At 44.3% G+C, this 20,095-nt stretch overlaps 1 protein-coding gene across 1 annotated transcript; it reads right to left on the bottom strand.

Moving 5' to 3' along the window:
* Positions 1-267: 267 nt before the first annotated feature.
* Positions 268-18,800, bottom strand: unm_sa1261 (un-named sa1261). The gene is made up of 4 exons (XM_030058739.1): positions 18,583-18,800; positions 9,888-10,111; positions 4,956-5,158; positions 268-2,635 (listed from the first exon to the last, which is right to left on the bottom strand). Exons 2-4 carry the CDS (start codon positions 10,057-10,059, stop codon positions 1,817-1,819), a joined length of 1,194 nt encoding a protein of 397 aa, XP_029914599.1. The 5' UTR covers positions 10,060-10,111; positions 18,583-18,800; the 3' UTR covers positions 268-1,816.
* Positions 18,801-20,095: the final 1,295 nt, after the last annotated feature.

Below are 20,095 nucleotides of genomic sequence, written 5' to 3'. Positions count from 1 at the left end.
GAGTGGAAGTGCAGTTTCAAATGTGCGCCGACTTTAAAAAGGAGCGGTGATAACGAAGCAGGGTCATATTTTCTCTGCTTTCTCAACTGGGTTTCATAAAATAAAGTAAAAATAAAGAACAGCGGCCACTTTGGACTCTAGGGATGTTTATTTCAACAATATTCCACCAGAGCAATATCAATTCATGCAATTATTTCTGAAAAACACAACAGAGAGAATGGGGTGAGGGTTGGTTGCCACGGGGAGGTTTCATCCCCATCGCCGAGATTTTTTTTTTTTTTTTTTTTTTTTTGGTCCATCCTCTTTCACGGTACCCAAACGATACCTCTCAAACAAAACTTCACAGCAAAAAGCGTTATACAAAGTTACAGATAAAGCACTGACTTCCCCCCCTTTTTTCCTCTCAACCTTTCCCGAAACTGAAAGCGTAGTCCCAATTAGGCCTATATAATTTCCAAAAGAATCATTTTCACTGCCACATGAACTCAAATTGAGCTCTCCGCGTTTCTTTACACACCATGCACGTAGAAAAATGAACACTACATGAGCTCACTGTGCTTTCCCCCCCCCTTCATTCTCCAATAAATCAATTTACCCACTGTATAAATAAATGTATACATGAACATGAAAGGGTCGATTTTTTTCCTTCATGAAATGTGCATTTTAGCTCATTCATCACGTAAGCCATCTTACAATAAACAGAAAAATGGGTCATTTTAAAATATTGACTGGACTGGAAATGATTGGCAGCCGTCACAATTTGCGTTGTTTTGTCAGGGGGAACGGCGACTTCCAGTAAATATCCACCTCGGAAATACTCAGTAAACACTCAGCGGTGATGACGACGTGTTTTCCGGTACGTTACTGTACAGCAAGGGTTAGGTGTCACAGGCAAACATGAAAAGGACATTTAAGATGAACAAAATATCGACTCAGTCATTTACATCTACTTATGGGAGGTTCCTGGTTTACAGTACACCGACGACGACGACTAAAAAAAGTCAAAAAAACAAACAAACTGAAAACAGCTCCCAGAAGAATGATTATTAGCATCGTTTCTTCCCCAAAATATCAAAATAACTTTCAAATCTCTGATGCTACTTTATAAAACAAATCCCAAATATATTCATCTGAGATAAATTAATAATTTAAATCATTTTTTTTTTTAAAACAACAACAAAAAAACAAAACAGACTTTACATTAAAAAAATATCTACCAAACGTAAAAATGCTATAATATACAATACAAACACACAACAGTACCTTCGGTCACACTATGCCACACTGAAGACCTTTTTTTTTTTTTTTTTTAATTTTTTTTTTTTTTTTTAAATGCACAAATATCTTACTGATGCAGTTAAAGCAGATTATTTCTTTTACCGTCTTCTTCACCAAATCGCTTCTGCAGTGACTGGATTGTTCCCGAAACGTTGAGTGTATTGCTTGAGTGTTTTTTTTTTGTTTTTTTTTTTCCGCCCTCTGCATCAGCTCTTTTTCAAAAGTCATCCAGTGAGTTTATGTGTTCCACTAACTGATTTAATAAACCGTGAGTTGGCTATAGCATGTGATTGTCTCACTTTCCCGCCATTCCTTCAGAGTGCGTCTTCATCGGAAATGAAGAAATCCACAGGAAGCTACAACCGACCGACAGCTGAGGACGCCTCGCGACGCCACAAGCACCAGCCACCGCCGCTCTTTTCTTTTCTTTCTCCTCTTTTTCCACACTGGGAGAAATCTCTTTCACATTACGCAGCTGCGCACACACACGACCTCTACGTGTGCGCGCGCGTGGCCTACAAAGTCGCAGCGATTGCCTCTACACGCAGATCTCGATGGGTGTGGCTACCAGGATGCGCCCGCCTCCGTTGCTGTCCCGGCTGACCCGCTCGTAGCTGCCCGTGGACGAGGGCGAGCTGTTCGTGGACATGGAGGAGTAGTGGGTGTCCATCAGGATGCCGCCCTTCGCCACGCAGGCGGGTGACAGGGTCTGCTGCTTCAGTCTGTCCACTAAGACGTCCTCTTCAGACGAGGAGGAGCTGATGTCCAGCGGCGGCATGCTGCCCCCTAACCCCTCCGAGCCACCGCCGCTATTCCCGTTCTCCGTGTCCAGCATCCAGCACTGATTGAAATAGCTGAAGACCTCTTTGACCGAGCAGCGGCGCTCCTGCTCGATGGACAGGAGCCGGCGAAACATGCGGAGAGCCTCGTCCGTGAAGCGGCGCCACTGCGAGGGCACGGCGCCCGTCCGGCGGAGCTGCCAGCGGACGAACTCGTCGTAGAAGGCGTCGGACGGCATGGCCTTCTCCCACGGGAAGTTTCCGGTCAGCATGCAGAAGAGCAGCACGCCGAACGCCCACACGTCCGTGCTGTAGTCCACGCAGAAGCCCTCGTGCTGCGAGGTGTCGCACAGCTCGGGGGCCGTGTACGGGATGGTGCCGCTCACGCGCTTCACCGGGGAGCCGGCGCGCCGCGTCATGCCGAAGTCGGACAGCTTGACCTTGCGGCACTCTTTGTCGAAGATGAGGATGTTCTCGGGCTTGATGTCCCGGTGGACCAGCTTCTTACAGTGCAGGTAGTCCAAGGCGATGGCCACCTGGTGAACACAGCGCTTGGCCACGGTCTCAGGGAGCCCCACCTGCACGGCAGAGAGCGGGACAGGGAGGTCAAACAGGACAGAGCACAAAACATCTGATCCGTCTCATCACCATATCAACCATACGCTGTCCGTTTAACGCCGTGCAGAACGCCGCTCTGTACCCACGGGGACACGGGGCATATGTGGCATTAGCAGTGAACAGAAGTGACCGTCTAAAAATAGTTTTCAATATTCGGGGGATTAGACGATAATCATTTGGATTACGTTACAATGAACTCTCCTGTTCCGTTCCAAAGATACGATCACAGAAACAGAATCTCGCGTTTATTAAAATATTTGTCATGTCTAGTCCGGCGGAATCGAACCCTGGTGCAGTTTGTCTCAGTAGCTGAGGACATCCTAATCCAACAAACACTCAAACCTGCTTCTGCCTGATCGACGGGCATCTCAGATCAGGGTCAAGAACTCCAAACTGGTTCATCTGAAGTGACACAGGTGACCACACCTCGGAAATACTCAGTGATCTACATCTTAAAATTTGCTGACGACACGGCCATTGTTAGCCTTCTGGAGGGGGATGACACGGGACATGGGCAGGTTGTGGATGACTTTGTAACCTGGTGCCACAAATCTTTCCTCCAATTAAACGCAGCCAAAACTAAAGATATGGCTATTGATTCCAGCCCGCTACCTATTTTTATCAAGGCAGCTGCCATGGAGATGGTGGACATCTATAAATATTTGGGTGTGGTTCTTGAACAAAAACTATGATTTGAGCCTCACGTTGATGCCACCTCTACAAAAAGGTCCAGAAGAGACTATTCTTTCTAAGAAAGATGAGATCTTTTAATGCTTGTACTAATATGTTGTCTCTTTTTTACAGAAGCGTGATTGAATCTGTTTTATCCGTTTGTATCATTGCTTGGTTCGGGAACTTGAATCTGGCCAACAAGAACCGTCTGGGCAGATTGGTGAAAGCTGCTGGCAAAGTTTCTGGGTGCCAACTTGAGGGTCTATAATAAACAGGTCCTGTGGAAGGCTCGCTCTGTACTGGACTGTCTGAACCACCCAATCCAGAGTGAGTTTGACTTGTTGCCTTCGGGCCCCGACTGGGAGGACAAAAAGACTCCAAGGGTCATTTGTCCCTTCTGCTGTTCACCTCCTTAACGGCAATAACCACTGAGACTGTTGGTCTATTTCTGGCCTGTGGCTGGTGTGCACCTGCACCTTTTGATTTTGAGGATCTCTCATTTGGTATGAGCTCTTGGTTTTAAATCCTGCTGTGTTATGGTCTGTGCTGTTAAGCTGTCTTATGTCACATTTGTTCATTTGTTGTGTTGGTTATCTTGTGTATGTTGGTTGTTCTGGCTGCGAACCCAATTTCCCTGAGGGGACAATAAATTAAATTGAATTTAATGAATGGAAATGAAGAAGTTACAGCTAGTTTAAATCAGAAATAGAGAAGAGGGCCATGTAGGCAAAGCAGTAGAAACAGCAGACACATGTAGGAACCTGGAGGCAAGACCTGCTATGATTTCCTCATCTCCCTCGTAATGCGGTTATAAAATCACGACACTTTTTGTAGCACCGCCAGCCCTCGGTGCGGGCACCGGGCTCTGCTGGCCTGCTGACCCTCTTTGATCGGCGAGGATCCCGCTCTGTGGATTATTTCAAAGTCGGATCAGTCTCTCGTGTTCTGTTTCATTTACGCTCCTTTGAAGCGCAGACAAAAGGAGGATGACTGTCACAAACACTGAAGCAAGTTCCCTCACAATACAATAATAAAAAAAAAAAAAAAAAAAAAAAAAGGAAAGGATATTTTCCTGCTTGGCCCTCGTGCAATCCGCTCATCCAGATCGTTTATTTGTGATATGACGAGGTTTCCAACACAATGGAGCCACATTGGTGTAAAATGATCAAAAACTCATACGTAGAAAATCAACAGCGACATTTTTTCCCCCATAAATTGTGACACTGATACCTGGCATAATCCAAAGTTTCATTGGGAACCCTAACCCTAACCCTAACCCCTAACCCCTAACCCTAACCCAATGAACCCTAACCCCTAACCCTAACCCTATTTACATCCTCATGGAGAACCAATTGGTGTTGGAAACCTCGCCAAATCACACTGAAAACTATGGATAGACTGCACTATCTCTCTACAAAGACTTTTTTTGTATTTTGGGTGAACTGCGTATGGTTTTTGCTCACTTTCTTCTCTGACCGATAGTGAGTGAACACTTTGCTTTACAAGAGACGGTCCATTTTTATTTGAGCCGACAGAACAAAATGGAAAAACTAAGAGCGTGTCGACCTTACACATCTTTGTTTACGGCGAGAAATCTGCGGCTCTCACCTGCGGCGGGATGATGTCGAAGAGATCCCCCGCCAAGGCGTACTCCTGGGCGAAGATGTAGTACTCGTCGGTCTCGAAGGCGATGCCGAACATGTTGATGATGAAGGGGCAGGGCGACAGGTAGAGGGAGATGCTGTACTCCCGCAGGAAGCTCTTTAGCTTGGTGGTCTTCTTCCGCAAAAACTTCAGGGCCATTTTTGTGCCTGAAACACGACATGAAACGGTTACATAACTCCCATTCTCCCGCCATTCCTCTCTTTTTAAGCCTCTCGAAAGTCTTAGGGGATTTATTTCACGGCTGTCTCGTTGTACGCATTACAAACCTAGTTAATACCATTTTCATTTCAGATTTGATTGTGAATAATTAAAAAAAAACAGTGATCGCAATTACTTCCTGACATTTTTGCAAAGGGGGGGGGGTTTATACTCGCACATAATTCAAAATCCTCTGTTGGCAGAGCTGCGTCTCGAGAACCAGCATGGTGCCTCGGCGTCGAGCTAGAGCGGATCTGCTTTGATGCCGGGGGATTTTTGCAGGAAAGTGAAAGTGATTGTGATGCTTACAGCTGTAAACACATCCTCACAGCGAAGGTAATGAGATTAGAAGGGCGAAGACATGAGGGGAGGGGAACGTCTTCTTTGGCCTGAAATGCTTCTTTGGGCTTCATCTATAATGTAAAAACACTGCATTAGGAGACGTTGGGCGGCCTGGCGTGGCTCAGAGCCCCTCGGCGGCCGCTTGCTCCTCAAAATAAGAGGAACGGCCGAGACGGAGAAATTACCAGGACTAATCTGAGAGCGGGAGAAATACCCCAGACAATAAGATGGAGAGCTGCCAGATTAAGAAGCTGACACGTCCGCCTCTGCCTGCCATCGACAGCCGGTTTGTCAGCGAAGACGAGACGGAGACGCTTCTCCAATAGCACCGGCTCAGCTCTGCAAAGTGCTCGGTGCATTTTTACCATTTTACAAGCGCGCAGCCACTTCTAGGAAAGGTCAGCTCAGAACGGAGAGGGGCTTCCTGTTTGTTCTTAAAGTCCATGACATGAAAAGAATACATGAGAAAAGCAAAAAAAAAACAAAACAAAACAGACAATGGAGAGCTAAACAAAAAAGGATTTTAATAAACATCAACTCCCAGGATGCAATCCAGCACCTGCTCCTCTGTTGTGGAAATTAACCTTTTAATTCCAGCCTCTTTAGGACGGACATTTCCTGAACAAAGGATTTTGTATCCGGAATAACACCCCCCTCGACGGAGAACGTACTCATTTTCACATCAATCCCACTGAGTGTCCTTCAGGAAAGCCTCTGTGTTTAGTTATAATGTCTGGCCAACAATAACATCGGGTCAGTTCACCACACTCTGGCTAATATATCCATCAGACTTTATGTTACATTTTTTTTGTATGAAAAATGCGGCACAACAAAAGTTCTCCACACAATAAAGCAGAATGTGATATAAACAGAGGAAACTATAATAATTCTTGACAATTAGAGCTGAGGAAACACCACAGGCAAGATTCAGAGCAATAAAAAAAAAAAAAAAAAAAAAAAAAAGGATAAAAGCTTAAAATTGTAAAATAAATTGGTAATAAAAAGGATGAGTTAAAAAAAAGACTGTAAAAGGTATAAAGGTGAGTAAATTAAAGCTTAAGATTAGAAAAATGATAACAGTAAAATCCAAAAACAGTAAAACTAAGAAAGAAATGAAGTATGAAAAAATAATAAAATCCAAAACATAAAAAGGAAAGACCAAAAGGTAAAACCAACCATTTTTATTATTATTATTATTATTATTATTTTTACAATAAGATAGAGTAAGGACTAGCTGGTATGTTCTTATGTTAAAAAAAAAAAAAGTCAAAGCCCAGTTTTGTTCTGTTAGCCGCGCTGCAGCTTTTACGGCTAAAAACAGTAAAACAGCAATTCGGAGCAGAAGCGAGGGGCTGACAATGATGAAGATGATGATGATGAGGATGAAGATGTTTTCTGTGACACACTGACCTCCAGGAGCAAATCGCTGAGCCGACCCACTACCACACGACAACGATCCTTTTCACAGATCGCTCTTTCCTAACTTTTATATTTGTGCACAGCGAGTGGATTTCTGTGATTATGCTAAAAAAAAATGACAAAACATATTCAACTACTCATTTTCCCAGTGATTCTTTTTATTTTTTTTAGTTCTTTAATTTTACCTCATTACTATTAATTTTTTCTCTTTCAGTGTAGCTGTTTTTGTCCACTTTTATCTCCTGAACTGTATTTTAATTCTTTGTTGTTAATCTAAATATTTTTATTTATTTTTTAAGCTGTTTTTGTCCACTATTATCTCCTGAACTGTATTTTAATTCTTTGTTGTTAATCTAAATATTTTTATTTATTTTTTAAGCTGTTTTTGTCCACTTTTATCTCCTGAACTGTGTTTTAATTCTTTGTTGTTAATCTAAATATTTTTATTTATTTTTTAAGCTGTTTTTGTCCACTTTTATCTCCTGAACTGTGTTTTAATTCTTTGTTGTTAATCTAAATATTTTTATTTAATTTTTAAGCTGTTTTTGTCCACTTTTATCTCCTGAACTGTATTTTAATTCTTTGTTGTTAATCTAATTTTTTATTTATTTATTTTTTAATTTGATTTGATTTATCTATGTGGTGGTTTGTTCCTCTTCCTGAGCGTGTTGCAGCGTGCAGGGCGTTGGTTCGATACTGTGTGAGTAAAACTGTTGTACATTGTGCTATGTGCTGCAGGGAAACATAATACTGTGGGTATGGAGGGTCATTCTATAATGCATGAACATGTATACACATATACAAGGTTATTTCCTATGCTGAAGTACAAACCGACCCTATAGAGGAGTTGTATTGTGGTATCGTTGCAGAGGTTGTTGTTTTATTGTCTTTTTTTTTCTTATTGTTTAATGATATTTTTACTGTAAAGCGCACTGTGTTGCATTTCATGGTATTAAAAAGCGCTATAAGTTGAAATGGGCTGCAGGGTGGTTTATAGTGAAACAAGGGAGACCACACTGATGTGTTCAGGAACCCACTGGTGTCTGCCTGCACCCTGCCCTGCTGATGTGCCCTTGAGCAAGACACTAACCCTACCAGCTCGGTGGGGTCTGACCTGCCTGTGGAGAAGTGCAACCAAAAGGAGAACTTCTCTCTTAACTCAACAGTGCACAAAATTTAAATTGCCATTGTTTAATATCCGTGGGAAAAAAAAAAGTTCTTCCATCCATCATGCTAATATCACACGGTGACATCCAGTCTTCCTCATTTCCTCACCGTAATAATTGCTCTGATTTAGCGAACGCAGCTCCCCGCCTCGCTAAAACTCATTTACACACTATTACAAAATCAGAAAAGGTCAAAAATCGTCTTCACCCCGAGCCGCTCATTTCCACAGCTGATGTGACATTTCTGCCGAGCGACATTAGGGATCGCCGTAAAGGAAAAAAAAAAAAAAAAAAAAAAAAAAAAAAAAAAAACTGTGCCAGTGTCTCCGAGTCGATGTGGCTGATGCCAGATAATGAAACCAGGGTTTTTGCATGGTGACATATGGCGTCTTGTGTGTTGCTTTTCTAGCAACACACACACACACACACACACACACACACACACACACACACACACACACACACACATCGCTCAACTGTGCACTTTACTGGTTTGAAAAGGTCAGGGTTTCTCACGGTGACAAAGCGCCAGCACTCTAGATGGGTTATTTTACAGCGGCTTTGTGCTCCATAAAAAGACACTATTAAGAGGCCGGGAGCAGATGGCCAACATTTTGGCTTGCTTTTATATGAAGAGATTTGCTATTAGTATAAGTAGTAAATTTAGATAAGCAATCTGGATCTTGATTTGTGCTAGACGGCAGTATAAAGTAGTTTAGCACCACCTCAAATCTGGAATCCAAACTTTATCCCAACGGTGAAAACAAACCGAAGAAGCAGATTCCTCAATTTGTGAAGCTCATCTTTCTAAATTTTATCACGCTGCTCGGTTAAATAATAGAGTTGCATCATTTAATAGAAAGAACAGTACAAATGGATCAACACGGGCCAAATAATTTCCAGTTAACACAGAGAAATGTTTACTGCGGAGCCTATTTTTGCCCAGGTGTCCTATGAGTACCCACTGATGTACGCCCACACGGCCTTTTCTCCAATTCCAGGCATGGCACCCATCTTCAAAATGAAAAAAGAAAATGTTCAGTTTATCCTTGCAAATGCCAGTGACAGTGGAGCCTACTGCCTCATTATCGGCAAAAGTTTTGCACAGAGGGATGGAAGAACAAGGGGACAGGGGAGTTCCCCCGGGTCTGCAAATAGCAACAAATCAAAACGAAGCAGTCACACTAAAACAGGCTCAACAGCATCAGGACTTTGGCCTCTCGTCCCTTTAGTATCGTTTGGAATGAGGTGATTATGCACCGGAGCAGATTAATGAACACGAACGTGCTGTTTGCAGTTGTCGGACATTACTTTATGATCTCTGGCTGGGGGTGGAAATTCAGAAAACATGTTTTTTTTCCTGGCTTCGGCATGGATGTTGCAACAGCAGGCTGTTATTTAAACGATGTTAAAAGATGGTGGAAATGATGTCACCGCAAAAACTGGCCAATCAGAGCTCTTGGTCACAACTGAACCCCATCAAAAAAAATCAACCAACCACGAACACCAGCCCGCCTGCGCTTTAGCCGTTTAGCAGCAGACATTATTAATACCTGGCAGAAGGGCGGGGCCACAAACACTACCAACCAATCAGCAGCCAGTAGCTTTGATAATGAATGACTCTCTCCCAAAAAACTTGGAAATCAAGTTAATTAAATATTCCCTCATAGTTTTCCTTCATTAAAACGTCACAGTTGTGTTTTCAGTTCATGTGAAACAGGAAATGACGACGTTTGACGTTTGGCTTTACCTCTGATTTTGTGGATGACCAGGTCCACTTTGCCGTAGGTGCCCTTGCCCAGCTCTCGGATCACCTCATAGTACTTGCTGATGTCCAGTTTTTCCAGGTTCTGTGCAGCAATGAGCTGGAGTTCCTCCAGGATGTCGATGGAGGCGCGGGAGCCATGGGGCAAGGAGCTCATTCTTCTGCGGGGAACGGCCGAGGGCAGAGGGCTGGTCTGGAGACGAAGGTTCCTGTGGAACAGGAGGAGCAGGAAGGAAGGCAAGGTTACACAGACAGGCGTTCACTGTGCGAGCCGGGCCCACCCACACAACCCTGCTGTACACACACACACACATACACACACACTGCACGCAGAGACTTTTGTGCGGTTATCACTATCAAGGGCAAGACTGAATTTTTTATACCCGAGCCAAACGAGCTCTTACATAATTTTGAATCCTGTAGTAAAAACACTTATTGGCCGGAGGTTTAAGTCTTGAGTTAAGGTTTTAACCCTGAGCTTTAAATTCTTCCAGATCACAGTCCATTACCAAGACAGAGAGCACGAGTGGAGATTTTCTAAAACGACAGAAGAACCAGCGTAGACGGCACCGTTTGCCCTCCTGTTTCTGTCGTTTCTGTCCGCAAACAACATCGGCCTGCGAAAACACTTTGAGTTTTTGAAGGTGGGCAAGCTGACGGGGAGCCTCTAGGTAGCGAGCAACGACTCGACATGTTGCGGAAAGCAGGCCGGAGTGACTTTCACGGCACAAACTGAAGTGCAAGAAGTGAATTCACGTCTATAATTCATAAGTTCAAACAAGGATGGAGCGGCGGCGCAGCAGCTCCGGCTTTAATCCCCGGCCGTTTTGTGGAGCTTGTCTGTTCTCCTCGTGCTCACCTGGCTTCCATCCAGATGAACACATTATTGCCCTTATTACTGTTAGTCCTGTGACAGACTGGCAGCCCGGCCGGGGTGTTTCCCTGCTTTGCTCCCTTTGCCAGCTGGCATGCACTGAACCAGAAAAATATGAAGCAGGTAAATTAAAAAAAAAACAATGGGCGATTCTAGTTTAACCGGTTCGCCGCTGCAGTTTGAGCGGCTCAAACTGAGCATTTCCTTGTCAATGATTCATATTTCTCCATGCATGTTCGTGTACACTCACCAGGCTGAGCGTGGAGCAGAGGCAGTAAGATCCCAGGAGCTCCCAAAACCAGACTTTCATAGCAGCTTTTCATTTTGGATAAAACCCAATAATAGCTCAAGTAAGGCATAAAAACAGTTGTGGTGAATAGTTGGGAAAAAAAAGGATTTTAAATGTATGTGACAACACCAAACCAAACCCATCCTGCAACCCACCTGAAATTCAAACCCAAACGAATCCGGCTACCTGATTGTTTTCTTTTTGTTTGTTTGTTTGTTCTGTTTTTGTTGTGCTTTGTTTTGTTGGTGCTCTGCTCACCGGTTTATTTCGTGTTTTTGTTCTTTGCTGTTTTTGCGACTGTCGCTATTGTTGTCGCTACTGTACGAAGGTTTGTTGCTGTATGTAGTTGCATGTATGCACTAAATGGTGAATAAAAAAAAAAAAAAAAAATCCTGAACACCAATTAAAGATTCAAAGAGGTCAAATTTCGTTTGAGAATAATCATGGAGTTTTGTATCATGACAATTTCATGTGAATTCATTTATTGTAAAAATTAACCCTTTGAAAGCTGAGCCGAATCACTGGATTCCTGTCATGAACTGGTAAGGAGCAAAGTAGCAATAAATTACCAGATTTTTTTTTTTTTTTTTTTAAATTAAAACTGTAAAAAAAAAAAAAAAAAAACCTGAAAATTTGCAAAAACAATAAATATTTTTGAAATAAAAAAAATAAATAAATAAATAAAAAAAAATTAGTTGTAGCTGCAAAAAATACAAATTCAAAAATACAAAAATACAATGATACTAGCCAAACACAGTTCAAGCTCTATTACCTGGATTTTCACACCTGAGTTTCAACAGTTGGGTTGGCTCAGTCGCTAATTCGCTCGGGGACATTCAGTATTCGATGCTGCGCCCCCCCCCCCTCAAAAGAACAAAAGTTCAAATGAAAGTACACGGAGGCAACAGCTGATTGATGATCCTCCTGCATTAATGAATGTCTAATCAGGATCTGATCTGTGTCTGTTCTGTCTCGCCCGCCTGCCTCACGCTCTCAGCAGATCTGTCTCGGGCCCAACCCTCCTGCTACCAGACGAGCCAAGCAACACTCATTTGCCGTCTCCTTTCTCTCATCACTGGCGGCGGCCAAGATATCGGAATAACCGGGGAGACTCTGAAGCCCTGATGGCGCAGCAGAATTACACCGTCTCGCGTTATCGACGATGAGAAGGTGTTGAAACAGACAGGATGCTAGCCACATCCTGTGCATGACGTCCATCTGCGTCTGTCTAGGATGTGTGTGTGTGTGTGTGTGTCTGTGTGTCCATGATATAGACACACAAGACTCAGCTAATGACTGTGAAAACACTCAAACCAAATAGAAATATGGAATCTGTGTCCCTATAGAACTACCTAAAAACTAGGCTCAGCTTTATTCGCTTATTCAAAACACAAATCAAGAAATTAGATCAGGAAAAAAAATATATAAAAATAAATCTAATCTACTCCCAGCTCACTGATTTATACAGAGCATATCCCCTGGCCGTTCTCCAGCACCGCCTGCTTGTTCATGCGGACGATAAACACATTACAATACATTTAACACGACACATTTAAGGAACTTCAAATGCTGAAAATGAAAGTCATGGGTAGTTGTGGTGCAGAGGACAGCGAATTATGAAAATGGCTCCGGGCACATGAGCGTGTGCCGCGCATAAAATGTGACAAGCAGACAAAATGAGGAGTCGGCTGAGCTCCGAGGAGCCAGCTGGCTGTCTGTCACGGCGCCGGTCCACTCAGCAGCGCTCAGACAAGGTCAGTGAAACACACAGCGGACAGAACAGCCACGGCCGGGGCAAACACACGCACACACACACACACACACCGACGTACACAAAGACAAATAGTGCATGCACCACAGTTATCATATTCTCTTCTTCTAGTTTTCAGGGTTTCTTTGGTTAGTATCTCAAATCCACATGATGCACTGTGTGTAAATAAGGCAGCTTCGGATTTGCTGTGAGGTTTATTTTTCCACTTTGAGGCTCACAGGCTAACGACTCCCATAGACTCCAAGTCTTTAAGCTAAGCTAAGACAAAATGCGACCCATAGGAACCGAACCACCGGACGGACCGAGGTGAAAATGGTGTCGAACATCTCGTCTCAGTCTGGGTGAGTCGGAAAAAAGGGTCTTTAACCCAAAACGTTGGAGTATTCCTTTAAAGAGCGTGCCTTTTGTATCTAAAACAGCCACGCCTGCGTAAAATATGCGGGATGAATTAGTTTTAGATGCACATGAGCAGAGAAGTGCCTGGGACGGGGCATCCCAGACGCCACTGATTGGATATGACAAAGCTGGGGGAGATCAGGCATCTCGCTGCTGCCTTACAGCACTTTCCCGATGACACTGATTGGCCCAAAGGGAGGAGGGGGAAATAGGAAATAGGGGTGCTACATTTATTTGTTGATCTATGTGCCACGGCTGATATCAGATCAAATTTTGCAGAAAACCCTCCTTGGGCGTCGCATGGTCGAAAAAATATCCATGTGCAAGAATCCGTGTGCAAATCTGTACTCTCACTTTAGAAACTCATAAACCTGTACCCTTGTGCTTTACAAATCCATAATTTAAGACTAAAGACGGAAAATGAAAAGCACCATATACACACACTGAGGTATACAAAAAACAAATAACACCTGCTATATTTACCTGGCTGATGCTATAATCATCAACACCTGACTTTACTGGGGCACACCCATTCTCTTTGCTGGAAAAAAAAAAAAAAGTTAATTTGAGAGCATAGGTTGCCAATCTGAGAGCATGATTTAGAAATCCAAAGAACATTCTGGATTAAAGTGCAAAGTAGAGATTAGTGCATGGTTTTATTTATTCTACTAGGGGGTGGGCCCATTTTTTGTTGTTGCCTTGTTTTATTTTAGTTTCAGTTGATCATAATAACCTTGACTTGACTTTGTCTTAACCACGCATCCTCATGATCATAAGCACACACACACACACACACACACACACACACACTGCTGTCATCAAAGTGCCTGCAGATGAAAGAAGACACAACCGCCACTAATTAGGAGTGTATTCTCCGCTGCAGCTCTGATGCAGCTCCCAGCAGCCCCGGCTCTTCTCGGCGTAGCGGAGCCACGGCGGCGTCCCGGAGGCCCTCGGGGAGCGCCGGGCCCTGTTTGCTTCCAACACGACGGGGAATAAGACCGCCCGGCCGCGTTGCTTCTGAATGGGTTTCGATTCATCTGTATTCAAGGCGCAGCAGGAACTCGGACATTCTGCCTTTGCGTCACGGCTGCTTTTTCTACCCCCCCCCCTCGGCCCCCGTGCTGCTCGCCTGTCATGCAGCACACAGGAGGAAAGGTGAATGGTGATGTTTGGCCCCGGACAGACCCGTGGCAGATCACTGCAGGGGATATTGAAGGCTAGCAGAGCGATGAAAAGCTCGCAGACCGAAAGGACCTTTTCATTTCCCTCCCTGCAGCAATGGCAACAAGGTGGAATGCCAGTCTTTGTGCCGAGTGACTGTAGGTAAATCTGCTGGCTGCCAAAAGTGCTGAGCAATCGTCTCCCTGCTGTTCGCCACAAGCACACACACACACACACACACACACACACACACACACAGTACAGCAGGAAAAACTGCCTGTGCCACCTTCTTCCTGCCAGAATCCACTTGTAAAGCTGGTGCACCTAATTAATCATTTCAATTACTAAATCAATATGTCTCCCAACTAAGCAATGCTTAATGAAAAAAATGTGACTTTTGCAGGCCAAATTTGGTTTCTCCACAAATGTTTGTGGCCCTGCAGGGGTTCTGGTGCACAGATGGTCAATTTCAGTGCAGTTAAATGATATTTAAGGAATAATTAGGTGATATTTTGTTCAAGAAGCAAAACCCCAGGTGAAGCTAATTTCTTAATAATGAATGTCAGCCAGCTATCCCACCCATTTCTTGGCCCGCGGCCCACCCCGTGCTGGCCCTCGGCCCACCATTTCAAGAACCTTTGGGCACGCCTGTGCTGTTACGTAAACTTAAAGTGCACGTTTGGTCATCAGGAATCAGGCTCTGTGCTCTGCTGCGACGTTTCATTCACCTTAATCAAGATATGAACATTTCCAAAGCCAACAATGTGGGGAGTTCCTCGGGTGGAGTGGACGAATTCACTTCCCTCTGAAACCATGCATGCATCGTGAAGTGTGACCGAGGCTCACGCCATGCCAGAACATCTGTGCCCTCTCCTCGCCGCGCCGCCTGAGAACAAAATGTCGAAATACACGCAACGAAGGAGCTCGAGACACAACACAGACACAACACTGTGTGATTTATAAACTGCGACAGGTCGTGTGTCACGTGGTCGCGATTTGGGTGATGGCCAGGTCATGATTAAATGAAGACACCCTGGCAGCCTCACCTGCTCTGCCCATGTCTCTTCAGCATGCAATATCCTGCCTTAGCCGTTCACACACACTCCAATAAGAATGTGACACCACACTACAGGAGAATATTCTGCGGCCTGCGCTGTGGAGAATACATTTTTAATTAGTTTGGATCCAATATGATACAAGACACAAGTGAGGGTCAACTGGTTGAACACAATTTCAATTTGAGTTTTTTTTTTTCCCCCAGTGTGGCACCTTGTTTAATTACCTGGGCCACTGACATTTTGGGCCAGCGGAGCCCGAACAGAGAGAGAAGAGCCACACTGTTTTAGTTTCACTGGAGAGGTGGAGGCCACTTCACCTCTAATAACAGTGATTTTTTTTTGAATTAGTACAATGTAGTTTTATTCCATAATGAGATCCGGCTTTTGAACAACTGCACGACTACACAACAAACGGTCTGCAGGCAGGAAATAAAACCCAAAGTGAAACACCATTAATATTGTACCAATGATAAGATCCTTGCTTAGAAAAGGACAACAGTGAGAGGATGTAATCACCTCAATGTTGAGCTGTTAATATCAATATGACATTATTTTTTCCCCCCCAAAGTGCATATATGGTGTCTTGGAACCCTCTACCCTCCTCAAGCTGAGGATTCAACTGCTGCTTAGAGTTCAACAAATTTGCCACGTCAACTTCACACTTCACAAAACTTGGGCTACGGCGGCCGTCGCTTCTCTAATATTTTCGTGCAAACTCAAACATCAGAGGACTGTTCTTAGAAAGCATGGGAAAGCTTGAGGATCCATAATCCTGCAGGGAGACGCTGAATTTCAGCCGCTCGTACGTGTTTCCACTTTTGTTCATGTTTTGTCATGAGAGCCCATCCCTTGGACTTAAGACAACATCAAACATGCTCGATGTTGTCTTCAGAGTCCTACGGCGGGTCCTCGGAGCAGCCGCGAAAACGGTGTCATCGGGATGTCACGCCGCAGCACCGTTTATCCCGTGAGTTCCTTAAGACTCAGGGAACTCTTTAAGATTATGCAAATGAGGACAAACACTAAAAAAAAAAAATCCCAGGGAAAGTCCTCTTGTGTGTACCTAGCTTTGCACAAACGTTTCTCGGAGGCTGAGCTTTTCTGGAGGCAGAAATAATCTTCTTGGTTGAGTTAAACCTCAGTGGGCAGAGCCAAACAACAACTGTTTTTTTTTTTTTTTTTCTGGCTAAGAAACACAGACTGAAGCCACATCAAAAAGCCAAGAGGTAAGAGAGGAGGTAGAGGAAATTGGAAAGTATAGTACAGTGTGTACTAACAGAAAAAATAAATCCCTCTATGGTTTGGTTACCTCACTAGCCTTGCTGACTGTCTAAATCTTAACTAGTCGAGCCTATAGTTGCTTGGGTAAGCCAGATAGCCAACCTGCTGACCCTCCAAGACCATGAATGCCACATAATCAATAATAAATGAAAAAAGCCAGTGCCATTTACAGTTTTTATTATGACCAATATTCATTCTTTGCCACTCAAGTTCCAAAATTAATGAGATTATTTCTGTCTCCTGAGCAGCTCTGCCTCCAAGGAACATTTGTTTTTTTGATTTGAAAACTGAAACTGCAAGCAGCCGGTCCACACAACACTGAGGCAGATTTAGCTGGACATTATCGGTGCCTGCGGTCGTGGCGGCTCCTCGCTCCCCGTGCAGCAGCCTGCGGGTCTTAGAGGAGGCTCGGCCGACCGGCTCAGAGCCTCCTCAGGAGTGTTAGTGCCAGTCTGCTGGCTGCTGATGTTCACTCTGAGCCCCTCCGCTCCCACAGCGTTCATGGAGCTGTGAAGCACATCAAAGCGGCAGCGAGGGCTCGGACTGGGCAACGCCGCCTCCATCTGCAAACACTGGGGCTTTGTGCCTGCACGCCCGACAGCACATCGCCGCACACACTGGTTTATAATGCCAACCCATCTCTGAGAGGTCCGTGCAAGGTAAAGTTCCCCCCTTTGTCTGCTCTAATCTCCGTGTCTCTCAGCTTGTGTCTTTCCCCTTTTCTGACTTTCTCTCTTCCCCTCTCTCTCTGCTGGTTTCAGTGTGATTTGCTGTCTGCTTGTGTGAGGATGTGTACAATATGCAGCAATGTATAGCGACAAACACCAGCCAGACAGACAGACAGACACATCTTGGTGTCTCGCCGTCCCCGAGGTTTCAAAAACAAACAGCTGGGTGCCCTGACGCCAATGTCAGCAGCTTCATGTGTGTCCAAATTGCTTTTTGTACACTTGACATTTCTCCTACATGAATCTTCCTCATGATAATGAACGCCGGATGCATCGAGTCTGATGAGACGATTTCAAGAATGCTCCGAGAGGCGAGGAGAGCTGAAGTCAGTGTTTACAGCTGCTGTCTGAGAGTCACAAAACCCTGCCACGGCACATAAAGAAACCACACCAGCTGAGTGTGTACAGTGTGTCTGTGGCGGCACAAAGACATGAGCCACGCAGCGGCTCAACAAACACAAAGCATGCATCTTATCTTTTGCAGCATTTGCTTCATAAATTAAAAACTGTTGTGTGCGCACTTGTCTTTATTTGTCTTGTGTGTGTGTGTGTGTGAAGAAAAAAAAGGGAAAAGCCTCATGCAATTTGCAAAACAACACAATGCACAATTAAATTTAAAAAATAGATTTCCCAAATATGCAAAGCAGGAAAACACAGTGATGATGCTGCCCACAGTTTACAGATGTGCAGCTGATACACAATAGCCCCACAGCAGCCCCCATTGTTCTGCTCAGTGTATTGTCACATGGTACATGTGTAACTTTTTATTGCGGTTCAGAAGAATTCAACATACAATTTAAAAACAAACAGGCTGGGAAATGACACTTCAGATTTACGGGTGTCACTGTGACAATGCAGAGCTTTCTTTAGACAGACAATGCTCGCTTGTAAACACAACAGTGGTCCAGTGTGACGCTTTGCAATGAGACACTGGAGCCACAGAGCAGCACAAAGGCATGATGAGCCCGGAATGAGACATCACTTTATGCAAATCACACCGTGCGCCGTCGCTGGGCTGAAAATGCGTTCGGACGCACAAACTACGGGCTCATCGATTAATTAACAGTTAATTGGTTTGGTGCGGCCATGAAAATGCAAGGCGTCAGCTGCTGATCCTACCTCTCAAATTGTGCTGCATGCAATGTCTGCGGCTGTCAGTCCCATCCAGAAATCACTTGACTCCAGAAGAAGGCAGAAAATGTCGCAGGTTGAAATCCGTGTTTTTTTTTTTCTTCTTTATTTTTTTTTTTTTTCCTCCCAAACTGTGCAGCCTTCAGTTCACCTGAGGAGGAGGCAGAGCTCGCTGCTGTCTGGACCGCTGATGCCTGTCACAGCCTCTGCTTTCCCCCCGAGTCGCTCTATTGTCTCCGCACTCCGCCGGTAGACCCGCCCACCGCTCCCGTGTCGTCCAATCAGAGCGCAGAGCGACGGTGCGCTCCTCTGGCCCTGTCTCTGCAACCATGCTGCCTTCAGGTGCTGTAGGATGTTTACTCGGATCAATTAAAACTTTCGGTTTGGGGCCACAGAACTTGAATGCAGTGCATCAGAATATAATGGCTGTTTTGTTCAGTTGCCACGGTGACAGCGCACGTCGGTAGGGCCGTAAAGTGTGTCACATTACCTGGAAAAATGAAAGGATATGTTCTACTGTGGGTGTTTGCTAAAAGTGGTAAACGGTGACACCCATTACAGTGGTTACAGTTGTTTGCAGTGGCAACGATACACATGAAAACAGTAGGAAAGTCTGTTCTACTCTATTCATGTTGTGTGTTTGGGCTTGATTAATCTTAGTACTTACCTAAAAATGCAAGTGACATGAATGTCAACTGAATGCACAAAACCTTAATCAGCTGGAAGTATGCCGGAGATTTTATTTTGTTTTATTATATGTTGTCATTATGATTCAAAGCAAAAATTAAGCATTTACTTGTAAACCTTCATCTGAAAGCATTCAAATAAAAGGGGGATTCAGGGCCCGGGTTCTCTCTGCAAGCTACATCAGTAAATGTGTCACACTGAATAAATCAGTGGTTCCCAAACGGGTCCTCAAGACCCCCCTGTCCTGCAGGTTTTCGCTCCAGCTCTGCTCTTTCACACCTGATCCATTTAACCCTCCTATTATGTTTGGGGTCAATTTGACCCCAATCAATGTTTAACGTCTCTAAATAAATGCTTAACATCTTTTTTTTTGCTTCATATTTTATGACTTTTCCTAATTTAATGGATACTATCTTGTAATCATGAAATTCACATGATGATATGTTTTCAGTGTCCTGTACGCATTTTGTACGCATCGGTGGTGTTTGGGGTCAATTTGACCCCAGGCTGTTTTAGGTGTAAAAACACCATTTTACACACATTTGTTTTGGTTTTTTTGATGATACTGAGGTCACTATAACATGCAATTTGATATTCTTCATAAAAGTTCCCTCTGCTTTAGGGCCCTAACCTAACATAACCATACCTGAAGTAGTACGGGAACCACTGACATGGGTGGATATGGGGGGAGATATTGGGGAGGGGAAAACATAATACCTACAAGAACTTCGATATTTCCCATGCTGTGAGGGTGGGGAAATATGGTTCCCATGAGGACATGAGGATAGTTCCCACCACATGGGGGAGGAGCAAA

The sequence above is a fragment of the Myripristis murdjan genome, chromosome 8 (assembly GCF_902150065.1).
Source record: "Myripristis murdjan chromosome 8, fMyrMur1.1, whole genome shotgun sequence".
Lineage (NCBI taxonomy): Eukaryota > Metazoa > Chordata > Actinopteri > Holocentriformes > Holocentridae > Myripristis > Myripristis murdjan.
This window is presented reverse-complemented; position numbering and strand designations above follow the sequence as displayed.

Coding starts and splice junctions, on each gene's coding strand:
- unm_sa1261 (XM_030058739.1), bottom strand. CDS start 10,059: ATGAGCTCCTTGCCCCATGGCTCCCGCGCCTCCATCGACATCCTGGAG. Junction 5,159..9,887: donor GGTCATCCACAAAATCAGAG/GTAAAGCCAAAC, acceptor GTCGTGTTTCAG/GCACAAAAATGGCCCTGAAG. Junction 2,636..4,955: donor TCGACATCATCCCGCCGCAG/GTGAGAGCCGCA, acceptor TCTGCCGTGCAG/GTGGGGCTCCCTGAGACCGT.